General features: G+C 44.8%; 2 protein-coding genes across 5 annotated transcripts in view; one reads left to right on the top strand and one right to left on the bottom strand.

Annotated features, from left to right (window-relative positions):
- Positions 1-14,846, top strand: part of WRN (WRN RecQ like helicase) — a 43,917-nt gene extending 29,071 nt beyond the window's left edge. For 2 of the 4 annotated variants that reach the window (XM_071744007.1, XM_071744011.1), the window contains 13 exons: positions 2,001-2,171; positions 2,246-2,340; positions 3,791-3,866; positions 4,002-4,075; positions 6,672-6,750; positions 7,029-7,141; positions 8,020-8,134; positions 9,134-9,259; positions 10,297-10,459; positions 11,747-11,955; positions 12,578-12,649; positions 13,603-13,740; positions 14,613-14,846. In XM_071744007.1, the coding sequence (XP_071600108.1) occupies positions 2,001-2,171; positions 2,246-2,340; positions 3,791-3,866; positions 4,002-4,075; positions 6,672-6,750; positions 7,029-7,141; positions 8,020-8,134; positions 9,134-9,259; positions 10,297-10,459; positions 11,747-11,955; positions 12,578-12,649; positions 13,603-13,740; positions 14,613-14,735 (1,554 nt within the window). In that variant the 3' untranslated portion in view covers positions 14,736-14,846. The remainder of the gene's footprint in view (positions 1-2,000; positions 2,172-2,245; positions 2,341-3,790; positions 3,867-4,001; positions 4,076-6,671; positions 6,751-7,028; positions 7,142-8,019; positions 8,135-9,133; positions 9,260-10,296; positions 10,460-11,746; positions 11,956-12,577; positions 12,650-13,602; positions 13,741-14,612) is intronic. The other 2 variants (XM_071744008.1, XM_071744010.1) reach the window with 2 other exon arrangements.
- The window catches only part of TADA2B (transcriptional adaptor 2B), a 67,508-nt gene continuing 66,746 nt past the window's right edge, over positions 14,315-15,076 (bottom strand). Inside the window, exon 3 of the transcript XR_011725875.1 lies at positions 14,315-14,331. The gene's annotated coding sequence lies outside the window, so the exon portion shown is untranslated. The remainder of the gene's footprint in view (positions 14,332-15,076) is intronic.

The following is a 15,076-nucleotide window of genomic DNA, read 5'->3' as shown; positions in this document are numbered from 1 at the left end:
TTTTCAGAATCAGGAATAAATTCATCTTTGCTTGATAATCAGTGGGTTTGTGTTTGAATAAAACAAATGATGGTTTGTGTTCTAGCTGGCTGGCTTGGAATAGTGAGATGGGAAGTTGGATACTAGAATGAATATAAATGATTTCTACTGATCATAACTTGTATTTTTAAATATTAGGTAAGAAATTCACCAGAAACAAAATATGAGAGTGAGAACAGAACGTTTACAACTTGAGGGGAAAACTGTAGCCTGTAGTACTTGATAAAACTGGCTGAATGATGTCTGTCTTCTTCACATAAATTTAAGTTGCTAATTGTCACACAAGCATGTTGAGGGGAAAAATGTTATGTTACAGGTTTTAATGTAGTCTTGATTGTTAATTTATTAGCCATTACTAACATGTTAAGATGGGGGCAGGTTTGCACTGCAAATGCAGAATTACCTTTTGGTGCCTACATGAAGTACCTTCTTCTGGGCTGACAACTAAAGAATTAATTTTTTGTTGCACCAATGTATACTTTAGAATGACAATTACTGTGAAATCAGTATCACCATAAATTTACATCCTGTGTCTGCCCAAGGCTGATTCTTATGTTGCTTTAAACTCTTGAGTATAGTTCAGGGAGAATTTGTGCTCACTTTAAGTTAGTGGCATCTTTTTGTAAAGTGCAGGTGGTCCCCAGCAGGCTTTGGCATGGACCACAGAGGAAACCAGGTTTTTATTTCATATTTGAAAGCTTGAGTCAGGCCATAAAAACAAACCAGGGCCTCTGGGAAGCTGAGCTAGAGCTGCATGGAGAGAAATATTAAACTCACCCTGCTAAACAAAGAACAATATGCAACTCTTTAAGGTCTCCTCTCATCAGCCAGTGGGAAGTTGTAGCTATTCAGCAATTATTTTGTTGTCTCAGTGAGTGAGCTTTTAGTAGGACCTCTGGCATTTAGTAATTTTTATGAAGTTAAACTTGTTATTTTGGCCTTTGTTGGTCAGTCCTGTGCCAAGGTTAATTGATAATGCTTAACCCAAACATAGACTCAGAGTTTACTGGTTGGCATCTTACTCCTTTTACATTTCCATTGCTGAATTGTATCTGAGGCACTTTTACCTTTTAATGTTTGATCCCCTGATACTTCCCTGTTTCAGGAAAGTTCTCACCTTCTCAGGCTCATGCCAAAAAGTTCTCTTACTGTGAAAGAAGCTTTAGCCCCTTGCCATCTCAGTTCAGGTGGGGTGAGAACCCATCACACAGTACATAATAAGTTGTTTTTTTTTTCTTTAGAGTCTGAACCTTTGGTAAGGGAGGAGTGAATCAGCAACATTTTAAAAGAATATTAAAAAAACCAAACAAACCCACTGCAAAGTGAAGACTGGAGGATGAGGAGTAGAGCACACACATCTGTAGTGAGCTTGCTTCTGGCTTTGTATTGCTGTCCTGGGATTTAAGCAGGACTTGCCAATTTGTTTTGCCTTCTGTAGGCTGTTTTTAATTAAAAACAAAAGATGTAACTGCTTCTGTTTGAACTCATGCAATGTAAGACTGACCTGAGCTGCATGAATACAAACTGCAGGAGATCACTTTCTCGACTGCTGTGGATAGCTGGGTCATTCCTCTCACCTCCTCCTTATCCAGAGGGAGATGTTTTAACAGTTCTGTGATCTTAAGAGTAAGTTTGTCTGGAGGTCTTGCTCCAGGAGAAAGTCATGATCTTGGTACAGCAGAAAGCACAGGAGGGGATTGGGTTAGTGGAGGTGAAGCTTGTTTTTCAGGCCCTGAGCAGGTTTGTGTTCCTGTCAGTGAGCTGCTGTAGGTGGGATTATTGTAGTGGGTATTACCTGAACTTCAATAAAATATTTTGGCTCATGACTTTTCTGTAAAGCTCTTCTGGGGGGTGGGGAGACACATTCCTGGCATCTCTGGTTTTTGGTTTACTGGTTATATTGGAAACTTTCTTCCACAAGGACTGGAGAAGTCTGACCAGTTCTTTTTTAATCATTTCAGAATTCTCAACGTTTGCCAGAGAGATACAGAAGACACCCTCTCTTTGGTGGTGGAAAAGAGTGGCCAGAGAACTGGTGGAAATTGCTCTGCCAACAGCTGATCATGGAAGGGTTCCTGAAAGAAGTCTCTGGGCATAACAAGTTTGCAACCACGTGCATGCTTACCCAGAAGGTACTTTTTGCTCTGAAACTACCCATCAAAGGATTCTCTGAGTAATCTACAGTCACCTGGTTTGTTCCTCACAGGGTAGAAACTGGCTGCTACAAGCTGGATCTGCCTCAAGTGCAAGTCTCCTGTTACAGTCCAGTGAGGACCTTAATCTGCAGAGACCCACGAGAAGGTATTTATTGTACAGGACTTCTCTTGAGCTCTTTTTTTTTATCAATTTAGCATTGGATTCTGAAACCTACTTCTGGAGATGGCTTTGGTTGGACAGGAGGCTTCTGCACGTGGGGTTTCTAGCCACATTTTTCCCCCAGTATCATAATGGAAAAAAAAATCAGTGGGGGTGTCTGGGGAGCCACCTCTGCTGCTGGTGTGGAAGGTGACATCTCTCCTCCTCCTGAGAGCACACAGCTTGAATCTGGCAGTGTCTCCTCACTGAGGTCCCCAGTGGAGCTCATCAGGTGATTGTGGAACTGGGAAGCATTTTGTGGCAATGCATCCTTGTGGAGAAAATAATTGGCTAGAGACAAGAAATGGTGGAGGAAAATCCATTGAGGTTTATGTTCTTTTTAATGGTGATGAGCTGAACAATGAGACTTGAAATAGAGCAGCTAACAACTTGTTTTCCCAATTATGCACTTGACCTACTTTTTCATAACTTAAGCTGAGAATGCAACAGGAAAGCCTTTAACAAGAATTTATACAACACAAACATGTAATAGCTTGCCTGTCTTGCTGCATTTCATTGTGACATTTTAATTTTTTAGAGTCCTGGAGAGTGTGTCTGCTGATGTAGAGTGGTTTTTTGTTTTTTTTCAGTGGTGGGCAGGTATTTGCCAGCAGAGCACAAAGCTCCAAGAAAGCAGCATGTGAAGCTGGGCTTGTCATCTTTTGCTTCTGGTTATATTTAACAAATGGCATTGTGTTGGTCTTCAGAAACACTAATTCTGACCAACCCCTCTGAAAGGAAAGAGGATCAGCTGGAGATCACAGAGGCTTGGCTGTGACAAGAAATAATATTAGAACAAAGATGCTCAGTGCTGGTCTTAGGAGCCTCTTCTGATGTCTACATTGTCTTAGTGGTGTTAAAAATAAGTAAATCAGGTACTCACAAAGTAGTGATTTTCTTTTCCTGATAATATTCTGATGTTGTGGCCCTTCCAGCTGCAGCCTACAGGTCATCTAGAAAGAATCAAAATACTTATTATAAAACATTATGCAACAGCTAAGGGAGTTGGCATAATCCAAACCAGAAAGTTGGTACTCATTTGTTTTATGCAGTAGTGGGATCTTTAAAGTCTTTTTTTCAGCTTTTCTCAGAAAAATTCTATATTTGTGACCAAAATCTTTTCTTCCCTAAGACAAGATTCTTTTTCCTTGTAAAAGTTTCATTATTAACAGGCTTTGAGGTCCTTAGTGGTTTTTTTCCCCACAAAGAATGGTGATTCAAATCATTAAGAAACAGGAAAAAAACTTGATCTGCCAAAGATAGCCCTGTACTGAGTTCAAATCAGTTTGCTCAGCTGAATGTTGTGGGGTTTATGTTGTTTTGTTTTAAAATGGCAGTGTCACTGCACAAATGACTTGGTCTGATTTGATTTAAGATATAATTAATTTTATTACAGCAGCAGACCTTTACCTGTGCTCTCAACACAGCACTCTCCAGGCAGGGGAGGGAAAACACAGTCACCAGTCAAGCAGGTCTGTATGGCTACAACTCCTCTTGCACTCTCTGGTCTATCCTTGATTTTATTAAAAAGGTCTTGCAAGTTTTTGCTGCAAGTTTTTTTTCAGTGGAACAACTGGTAAATTGGCTTTTTTGTCCTTTTTTATTAGATGTCTCTGCATGAGATGTTTTCATATGAGAGAAAAAGTGCCATTCCTGCAAGAGGCAATAACATGCTTAGCAGGTACAGTATTCTAAATTAAAACAGAATTACTGAATTTTTACTATGTTAATAGGAATGCTCTTTGCAGGATGATCTTTAAAACCAGCAGTCTCCTATATGAAGGGACAGTAAAAATGTTTAATGTATTTGAAAAAATACAAGGGCTTAAAACTTTCTGTACTTTGCATTATATTTCAAAGCATTTGACTATTACAGTGTGTAACAGGCTTTGAATTTGACAAACTGTGTGTGCTTGTAGTGTCACAGGCAAAGCAAGCTTTATAAATTGCTGAATTACAAACTTTCTCACTGATATTGCTCCAAACTCTATTTAGAAAAATAGCAAAGGTTGATGGAGCAATAGCAGATTTGTAATGGATGCTCTGGTTTTTTTTAGTCTCTCTTCCATCTGATGGTTCAGACCATGATGGTTTTTAACTTGTCATAATTTAAAATAAGGAATGGAGAATAGTTTAGGTTTTTTATTTTTTTAAGGAGTTTGCAAATACTATTGAAGCACTAAGGTGAAAAAGTTTGTGACTAACTCTTAAAGTTTCCAGAACTGTCTGTGTGCCCTGTGCTGGGGCTGTAAGGGCAGCAGAGGATTCTGCCTTTCTACACCAGTCTGGAGAGCACTGTGATTAAGTTGAGGCTCTCTGCCCTCACAAGTGATGAAATGAGCTTTTAAAAAAAGTGAATTTGTTTCCCTTGGGTGGTGCTTCAGGTTAAACCCACCTTGCATTTCTGAGCAGCTGGATTCCTCCTTCAGGCAAGCAGCCTGATGCTGGCAGACCCCAGGGAACAAGGTGTCACTGCAACCAGGGGAGGAAAAAATCACTTCAGGGGCAGCTGCAGTCCAAACCAAGTGTGATTTCACACCATGCAAAGAAAGGATGCCCTTCCTCCAGCTCACCTGCTAGCAGTGTAAATGGAGCAGCCTAATTGGGGGTACATGGGAGCTGTGGTGGTGTTCTTTAGGCATTGCTGGTGGTAACACCAGCTAATTCTTGCTTCCAGTAACTTTTTAAGTTCTTCTTTTCAGCCAGATGAATGTTATCAGCCCTGGGGGGGAAATGCACAGTGTCTCTTGTGATAGAATAATGTCATGAGTGGACAAGTGCTTGTTAAAACATGGTTTTGTTATCAGCATGGCTATCCAGATGTTGATGGGGATATTGGTGGGTGGGTTGTTTGTTTTCCCCACAAAATAATTTAATCTGCTTGAGCAAGAGGCTGTTTAAGTTGCATGAGCAGGCACAGGAATTCTGTTACCTTAGGGCAGCTGCTGAGTGTCAGCTCAGGTCCTGTGTGAGTGCAGCAGGAGCATCTTGATTTCAGTAAAGCATTTGACACTGTCTCTCACAGCATCCTTGTAGATAAGTTGATCAAGTATGGGTTTGGTGATCAGGTAGTGAGGTGGATCAGGAACTGGTTGAAAGGAAGGAGTCAGAGTTGTAGTCAGTGGGGCAGAATCTGGTTGGAGGTGTGTGACCAGTGGAGTCCCTCAGGGGTCGGTACTGGGACCGGTGTTGTTCAATATCTTCATCAACGACTTGGATGAGGGTATAGAATGTACCCTCAGCAAGTTTGCTGATGACACTAAGCTGGGAGGAGTGGCTGACACACCAGAAGGCTGTGCTGCCATTCAGAGAGACTTAGAGAGGCTGGAGAGTTGGGCAGGGAGAAACATGATGAAATTCAACAAGGGGAAGTGTAGAGTTTTGCATTTGGGGAAGAACAACACGATGTCCCAGTATAGGTTGGGGGCTGAGCTGCTGGAGAGCAGTGTAGGTGAAAGAGACCTGGGGGTCCTGGTAGACAAGAAGATGCCCATGAGCCAGCAATGTGCCCTTGTGGCCAAGAAGGCCAATGGCATCCTGGGGTGCATTAGAAAGGGTGTGGTTAGGAGGTCAAGAGAGGTTCTCCTCCCCCTCTATTCTGCATTGGTGAGGCCACACCTGGAGTATTGTGTCCAGTTCTGGGCCCCTCAGTTCAAGAAGGACAGGGAAGTGCTTGAAAGAGTCCAGCGCAGAGCTACTGAGATGATTAAGGGAGTGGAACATCTCCCTTATGAGGAAAGGCTGAGGGAGCTGGGTCTCTTTAGTTTGGAGAAAAGGAGACTGAGGGGTGACCTCATCAATGTTTTCAAATATGTAAGGGGTGAGTGTCAGGGAGATGGAGTTAGGCTTTTCTCAGTGGTGACCAGTGATAGGACAAGGGGTAATGGGTGTAAATTGGAGCACAGGAGGTTCAAGTTGAATATCAGAAAAAATTTTTTTACTGTAAGGGTGACGGAGCCCTGGAACAGGCTGCCCAGGGGGGTTGTGGAGTCTCCTTCACTGGAGACATTCAAAACCCCCCTGGACACGTTCCTAGGGGATGTACTCTAGGGGGCCCTGCTCTGGCAGGGGGGGTTGGACTAGATGATCTTTCCAGGTCCCTTCCAACCCCTAGGATTCTAGGATTCTATGATTCTATGAATGTGCAGAGCAGTCTGATGGTGCTGTCTGAGCAGGCAAAAGAAGTTGGGTTCCTATTCCCCCACAGCCTCCTGCCAGGTTCCTGAGTACATGGATCTAACACAGGGCTTGCTTCACACTTCTTTATTTTTTGTTAGTGCTGCAAAGTGTTCCCCGGTGAAATCTCCTCTGAAGCCCCCAGAATCTGCTGTCTCATCCCAAGAAAAAGAACTAGTGGTAAGTTTGGGGTGGTTTATTTGGAAAAAGAGGGGTATTTGTGAATTGGAGTCAGCCTGCAGACCACAGCCTTCCTGTGTTGGAGCAGCTTGTAATACCATGAAGATGTTTTCAGTAGAAGTCCTGAAACAGGATTTAAATTTAAGATGAATAAATGGATTGCCATTCTCTTGGAATATCAGAGGAAAGATGAGGGAGGTTATACCTTTTCCTCTCACACTAATTGCATTAGTGAGTGATCTAGAGCTGCTTCATGAGAATTTGGCTCTCTTTTTCAGTCTGCTTTGTATGGCAAGCTGCTGACTGCTAGACAGAAGGTAGCTAATGAGAAGGCAGTTCCTCCAGCTGTCCTGGCAACCAACAAGATCCTGGTGGAGATGGCCCAAATAAGGTAAAACCAGCATGCACACGTGTTGTACAAACTGGGGATGTTGCAAGCCAAGTCACAAATCCCCTTTCTGCTTTTGGTGGGAGTGTGTGCCTCATCAGTAGGGAAGCAGCTTTTCTTCTGAGGTTCTTCATCAGCTTCATCTTCATCTAAGTTAAGCAGTTATTGATATCAGATTTGCTCCTTCCTTCTAGTTATTATTAAAAAAAAAAGGCCCAACAAACAAAACCCCAATGACAACTTTAACTTTATCCCAAGCTCCTGTTAGGTTGACCAGTCAGATGAGGAAGTTATGTGTGTGTTATACTCATTCCTACCATTCCATCTGCTTTTTAGTGTGCCCTTACTCTGCTCAGAGTCAGCTACAGGTCAGGAGCTCTCCCTTACCTGTTCTGTGGGGTCAGAAAAATAAGCACAACTTAGTGTTGCTTTCAACTGTGGAAAGGGGGAGACAAAAATGCATCTGTATTTTGTTGTTGTGAGAGGGCATTGTGGGGCAGCACAGCTGGCAATGCATCTGAGGTGCCTTCCCCAGCTACTACAAGGCATTAGATAATCCTGGGTTTGGAATGTGTATGGTGTTCTCCCATGGAAGAGCTCTGCCCTTAGCAGTTCTTGGGAGGTAAGAGCAAATAAAGGTCTGTGTGCTGAACCTTCAAAGTATTAACCAGCAACTGTGCAGGTTTTTTTGCTGTGGTCAAGGTTTATGCTTCAGAAGCACAAACAGGGAACTTGGTTGCAGAGATGATGAGGGTACAGTAAAAAAACTGTCAAGTTTTAAGTAGTGGGTCTGTAGTCTGAGTGTGTGTTTACAGACTGGATATTCCATACCATTGGCATAGGACACATTTCCATGGCTTTTATTGCTCATCCTAAACCAGGCCTACAACTCTTGAGAATGTGAAGAGGATTGATGGTGTCTCTGAAGCAAAATCCACCATGCTGGTGCCTCTCCTGGATGAAATTAAGGACTTCTGCCAAGTGAATGGTTTGCAGGTATGACTTAAAGTGTCTGCTTCATTGCAAGGGCCTCAAAGACCTGTGTGGGAATGGCACTGGGACCTGGCTGAGGTTCCAGATCACTGTGGTCACCTGGGAGGTCCAGGACAGCTGGGTAAAGATCACCCATATGGCCAGGCTAAGTGTCCAGTAAGTGCCATATTACTGAGAGCTTGCAACTGGTTATTGTGGTTTGGGGCTGGAGGCCAAAGGTGTTGAGCTGGGGAGGCCACAGCTTGAGTCCTGTGTCCAGTTCTGGGCCCCTCAGCTCAGGAAGGAGATTGAGGTGCTGGAGCAGGTCCAGAGAAGAGCAAGGAGGCTGGGAAGGGATCCAGCACAAGTCCTGTGAGGAAGGGCTGAGGGAGCTGGGGGTGTTGAGGCTGGAGAAGAGGAGGCTCAGGGGAGACCTCATCACTCTCTCCAACTCCCTGAAAGGAGGTTGGAGCCAGGGGGGGGTTGGGCTCTTTTCCCAGGCAACTCTCAGCAAGACAAGAGGGCACAAGAGGTCTCAAGTTGTGCCAGGGGAGGTTTAGGTTGGACATGAGAAAGAATTTCTTTCCAGAGAGGGTGCTCAGCCATTGGAATGGGCTGCCCAGGGAAGGGGTGGATTCTCCATCCCTGGAGATATTTCAAAAGAGCCTGGATGTGGCACTCAGTGCCATGGGCTGGGAACCACGGGGGGAGTGGAGCAAGGGTTGGACTTGATGAGCTCTGAGGTCCCTTCCAACCCAGCCCATTCTAGGATTCTATGAATGTTCCTTCACCACAGTTTGATGCAGACTTGGAGGGATGGGGCTTTGCTTCCTCCCAGTTGCTTTTTAGGAGACTGGAGGAAAGAGCTTAGACATGGACATTGGACTTGGGATGCAAACCAACCTCTGCAGAGAGGAATGTCTTGATTTATGTTGTTCTTTCAGATAACTTTGGATAATGGGAGGGTGAGCCATTGGTTGTCACTGGGATATAATTCTTCTAAAACCTCTTTATCTCACTTAGACTGACACATTCCCCACATCTGGACCTAAAGCTCAGAAAGCAGCATCTCCCTGGAAGCATGCTAGAGGCCTCTCTCCTTCAGAGCATGTCACCTATATCCTGTTCCAAGAGAAAAATCTCTCTGTGGTAAGCTCTTGCCTGAGGAGGTCCCTTTTTTAAAAATTAATGTTGGGAAAATTTTGCCTAGAGGAGGGAGCTCTTAAATTCTCTGCCCAGCCCTAGGGCAAGGTTGCTTTAAGACACTGAGGGGCAGTAGCTTGGCAAATGGTGGCTCATCTAACTCACCTATGGACAGGTAAAAGCATGATAGAAGTGATACAGTTTTATTTGCTGCTTATTTAATTACCCAGTAGGGAGCTGAAGTTGCTTTGAGCTTTGATTTGCCCCTCCTAAGATGACAGGTAAACCTGTGACTCAAAAGGTACCCCCTCACTTAGCTGGGTGCCTCAGGACTGATTAACAAGAACAGCTGTATTAATTATTAATGGGTTACTTGATGCTCTGTACCAACTAATTTTGGAAATTATATGCATGGTATGTGTTGTCTGGAGGGGGAAATCAGAAGATTGAAACCTGTTCTTGCAAGGAAGACAACTGGTTCCAAATCTCTCATTGAAGAAATGCAAGTTTGTGTAGATAAAAATTAATGTTTTTTCTTCAAGGCAAATGTTTCAAGAGAAGAATCACATCTCACAGATGTAAAAATGAGGAAGAATTAATTTTTTGTGCAGTTATTCATGTTCTGCATCCGTTGTGGTAGAACTTACTGGGGTTCAGCTGCTGTGGGGTGAGAAGGGGGTGGTAAGGAGTGGAGTGGCATGAGGGATGTGGGCTGTAAGCAGGCTGTAGTGAGCCCTGGAGGTGGCTTCACAGCACCCTTCCTGTGTAGAACCTCCTGAAATAAGCTCAAGGTGAAATGTTGCACTTGTGCTGGGAAGTAGTGGCCTCAAGATAAGAAAAACTGCTGCTTACAAGCTGGAGAAGACACGAGAGAAATATTATGGGTAATTAAGTGGGTTTTGTTTGGGAAGGAGGGGTGGAATTTGTTGCATTTCCATGTAGCAGTATTGCTTTTTGGGAATGGGAGGTTGTTGAGTTGTATATCAACAGTTGTATTCCAGCCCCTTCTGCCATCTCAGTCCCTTCTGCCTGTGTTTCCCTAGAGGACTATAAGTGAGAGCAGATCTCTGCCACTCTCTGAGGTTGGCACCCACCTGCTCCAGGCATTGAGAGCTGGCTACCCTCTCCACCTGGAGCGAGCAGGTTTGACTCCTGAAGTCCAACAGATCATTTCTGATGTGATCCACAACCCTCCCATTGCCTCAGGTGAGCATTGCATTGGTGAGGCCACACCTGGAGTATTGTGTCCAGTTCTGGGCCCCTCAGTTCAAGAAGGACAGGGAAGTGCTTGAAAGAGTCCAGCGCAGAGCTACTGAGATGATTAAGGGAGTGGAACATCTCCCTTATGAGGAAAGGCTGAGGGAGCTGGGTCTCTTTAGTTTGGAGAAAAGGAGACTGAGGGGTGACCTCATCAATGTTTTCAAATATGTAAGGGGTGAGTGTCAGGGAGATGGAGTTAGGCTTTTCTCAGTGGTGACCAGTGATAGGACAAGGGGTAATGGGTGTAAATTGGAGCATAGGAGGTTCAAGTTGAATATCAGAAAAAATTTTTGTACTGTAAGGGTGACAGAGCCCTGGAACAGGCTGCCCAGGGGGGTTGTGGAGTCTCCTTCACTGGAGACATTCAAAACCCACCTGGACACGTTCCTAGGGGATGTACTCTAGGGGGCCCTGCTCTGGCAGGGGGGGTTGGACTAGATGATCTTTCCAGGTCCCTTCCAACCCCTAGGATTCTATGATTCTATGGTTCTATGATTGCTGGAGCTCCTTAGCTGGAGCTTCTCCTGACAGGGGCCTAAAGGTGAAGGGAATGAAAAATGGGGCAGCTCTGCTGCTCTAGGTAGAACTCATAATTTCTGGAAGGCCTGTGGCAAGATCACTGCTTTCTTTTCAAGGTTGTCTTGTAAAGTAAGGCAGTTGGGGTTTGTTAAAGACCTAAAACAGGGTTGTAGCCCTTCATTAGTTGCATGGCATAAAACATACAAGCATCATTCTTAAATCTGTATTTACTCAAGTGGTTTTGGATAAAACATCAGCCTGACAGTGTCCTCTAAGTACTGGCACCTCCAGTAAATGTGCTGAATAAGAGCTGTAGCATTTCCCCACTGTGACTTCTCTGCAAGACATCTGTTAATGATGAGGAGGCAGAGAAGTGCAGGAGCAGCAGTTTTTCCCTCTTCCTGCTCTCATCTGGTGCCATGGGCTGTTCAGAGGCTGATGACAGCCACGTGCTGACCTGTGGCTCTCAGGCTCAGTGACTTCAATTCAGTTTCACCAGAGCTGGCTTTGTTCCTCTTGTCCTACTCCAGATTAATGCATCCTCTCATCACAGCTACAGGCTCAGGTTACTTGTTTAAATTTGTGTGAGCATGAATGGGGTGGGGATTTATCCCCTTGAGCTCATGATCTGTTGTCATACAAGCTAAACCTATAGTTTTATTTTTCCCTTTTCCTAAAAACCAATTAATGTGCTATGTTTATATTTTTTCCAAGACACCACCAAAATTCAAGCCATCAGGAAACTTGTCCCAGCAAATATTGAAATGTATCTCATCCAAATGACTATTGCACTGTTGGAAGAAGAGGCCAGAAGTAAGTCTCAGGATGGCTCAGGTGTCAGAAGGATGTTGGTGTGGTCAGAAGGGCAGCAAGAAAAAACAGATCAAGCAAGCAGGGCAGATGCCTTGTGGAGTAAAACAAAGGTTGGTAAAAGAAGGTGTGAAACTGGTTTTGTGAAAGGAATCTTTCCTCTTTGTAGCAGCAGTACAGCCTCAGCCCTGGGTTTGCCTCTCCATGTCTCCCAAGTCCCAGATCAGCACTTTGTACCAAAGGCCACCCTGCACTGAGTGGCTCCTGGTGGGAATGGAAAAAAAAGAAATCCCAGGCTCTAAATCCTGCTGCTGCCTGTGCTAGGATCTCATGCCTGTTCCTTACAGGGTGAACTCCAGCTCAAAACACTTTTTCAAGCCTTGCCATTTGGCCAAATTGCTTTTTGCCTCCCCGAGTGCTGTTTTATTTCCACAATCTCTGTCTGAGTCACCTTCTTCCTGGGGTTGACCTCCTGGTGGTCCAGTTGCCTGAGCTGTAATTACCCTTTTGTCTGCTACTCTTAGCTGCTGGAGCTAATAACAATCTATTAGAAATCAAATTAATATCATACAAAGGAGTAGACTGCAAATCCAAAAGCTCATCCAAATAGCCTCCATTTACTTCTCCTTCAGAAGATACCTTGGTTCCAATGATTCCCTGTAGCAAACAGCTTTTAAACCTGCTAATGAATGCTCTTGGATTTTTAACAACCTTACTTTACTGCTGCTTTCACAGGGTAATTTAATCAATCCAACCTTGAAGGAAGGAGCTGAGGAAACCCATCTGCAGGCAGTGCCTTCACCTCTGGTAAACAGATGTTTTACTCTAAGAGTGTGCAGTGGCCTTGCCATTAGTGGTGCCACACAGAGGTGTGGAGTTGATCCAAAAAAATCTCAGATTTCAAGTTAATACCTCTGTGCAGACTCTGCCATTGGTACCTGACACCTTTTGCTCTAAAAACACATGGAAAACACAGCACCTGGGAGTCAGGAGAGAGTATTTCTTGTTCTGAGAGAGGCAGGAGAGGGTATTTGTGTTTTGAGAGAGGCAGGAGAGGGTATTTCTTGTTTTGAGAGAGGCAGGAGAGGGTATTTCTTGTTTTGAGAGAGGCAGGAGAGGGTATTTCTTGTTTTGAGAGAGGCAGGAGAGGGTATTTCTTGTTTTGAGAGAGGCAGGAGAGGGTATTTCTTGTTTTGAGAGAGGCAGGAGAGGGTATTTCTTGTTTTGAGAGAGGCAGGAGAGGGTATTTCTTGTTTTGAGAGAGGCAGGAGAGGGTATTTCTTGTCCTGAGAGAGGCAGGAGAGGGTATTTCTTGTTCTGAGAGAGGCAGGAGAGAGTATTTCTTGCTCTGAGAGAGGCAGGAGAGGGTATTTCTTGCTCTGAGAGAGGCAGGAGAGGGTATTTCTTGTTCTCAGAACAAGGAATGGAGGGAGTGGGAATGGTGGGAATGGAGGAAGTGTTTTCTCTCTTACAAAAAAAAATGTCCAAGTGGAAGTTCCATTTCCCTGGTGTTTGGAATGGATGTGCTTCAATTGCTCAGATTTGCTGAAAGGGGTAGGAAATAGCTGGGGATCTCACTGAGCAGAGGTGTGGGAACTCTTCCTTATAATTCAATTTAGTTCTCAAAACAAAAAAAAAAAAATCCCAAAACAAAACCAACCAAACCAACCCAAAAACCCCCTCAAATGCAGCCTCCTATCTGGTTTGTGCAGTCTTAATCTCTAATGCTGTGCTAAATCTCATGTCCTGCTTCCTCCCAGCTGCACGGGAAGGCTGAGCAGAGCAGGCAGGCAGGCAGCAGGGGGGCAGCAGGCTGCCTGAAGCCCATCACCGTGGCCTCCTGCAACCAGCCTGCCCTCGACCCAGCCGAGGAGGAGCTCGCTGACTCTCAGCCAAAGGTGAGACTGCTCAGAGCTGGTGGATTTTTTGGGGTGGTGTTGATCTTCAGCTGAAATCACTTCAGCTTCTGGAGGGGTTTCCCCCCCCTGTTTTTCCCCCCCCCCCCCTGTTTTTTCCCCCCCCCCCCTGTTTTTTCCCCCCCCCCCCTGTTTTTCCCCCCCTCCCCCTGTTTTTTCCCCCCCCCCCTGTTTTTTTCCCCCCCCCCCTGTTTTTTTCCCCCCCCCCCTGTTTTTTCCCCCCCCCCCTGTTTTTTTCCCCCCCCCCTGTTTTTTTCCCCCCCCCCCTGTTTTTTTTCCCCCCCCCCCTGTTTTTTTTCCCCCCCCCTGTTTTTTTTTTCCCCCCCCTGTTTTTTTTTCCCCCCCCTCTTTTTTTTTCCCCCCCCTCTTTTTTTCCCCCCCCCTCTTTTTTTTTCCCCCCCCTCTTTTTTTTTCCCCCCCCTCTTTTTTTTTCCCCCCCCTCTTTTTTTTTCCCCCCCCTCTTTTTTTTTCCCCCCCCTCTTTTTTTTTTCCCCCCCCTCTTTTTTTTTCCCCCCCCTCTTTTTTTTTCCCCCCCCTCTTTTTTTTTCCCCCCCCTCTTTTTTTTTCCCCCCCCTCTTTTTTTTTCCCCCCCCCCTCTTTTTTTTTTCCCAACTTAGAAACAAACAGTAACAGTGTTTGTGTCCTTCTTGCTTCACATCCTTGTCAGGATGATCAACAGACTCATCTGCCATTTATTTAAAATAAAGTGGCTGAAGGATGAGCAGAAACCTGTTCATCTCCTGTGAATAATACAGAGTTTGGGTCTCCTATAATAACCATGATTTTAATTTAAGGATAGAACTGTGTAATACAAATGGTTTCTTGTCCCACCTTTTTTTGTTTGCTTGTTTCAGAGCTCTCATCCCACTGGTAAGAGGAAGGTGCCAGAATGGTTTGGAACTTCAGCAGTGCCTGTTCTACCTGTAACCCAGAGCAAGAAACCCAAAGCAGAGCCCAGAAAGGGCATTTTTAGTTAAAGTATTTTTGGGTTTTTTAAGCCTTTTTGTAATCTTCCCTTCCCTTACACAGCTCACTCTCTGTACAGAGACCAGCGTGCCTCCTCCTGTAAATAAAGGAAATGAAGGGAACACCCTTTATTTCTGCCACTTCTCCTCCCCACAGGCACTCAAGTGTTTCACTGTGTGAAATCTTTGATGATCATTACTATTAAAAAAAAACCCTATTAATAAAGAAGCCCCCCATCTTGCTGTTGCACTGGGGGGGGGTGTGGTGTCTGTGTGGGGGGTGGGATGCGCGTGTGTAGGGTGGGGTTGGGTGTGTGTGGTGGGGGGGGGGTGCCCGCCCGTCGTGTGTTTAG

Source organism: Heliangelus exortis, chromosome 4, assembly GCF_036169615.1.
Source record: "Heliangelus exortis chromosome 4, bHelExo1.hap1, whole genome shotgun sequence".
In the NCBI taxonomy this organism is placed as follows: domain Eukaryota; kingdom Metazoa; phylum Chordata; class Aves; order Apodiformes; family Trochilidae; genus Heliangelus; species Heliangelus exortis.
Note: the sequence above shows the minus strand (reverse complement) of the source record. Positions and strands in the feature narration are given on the sequence as shown.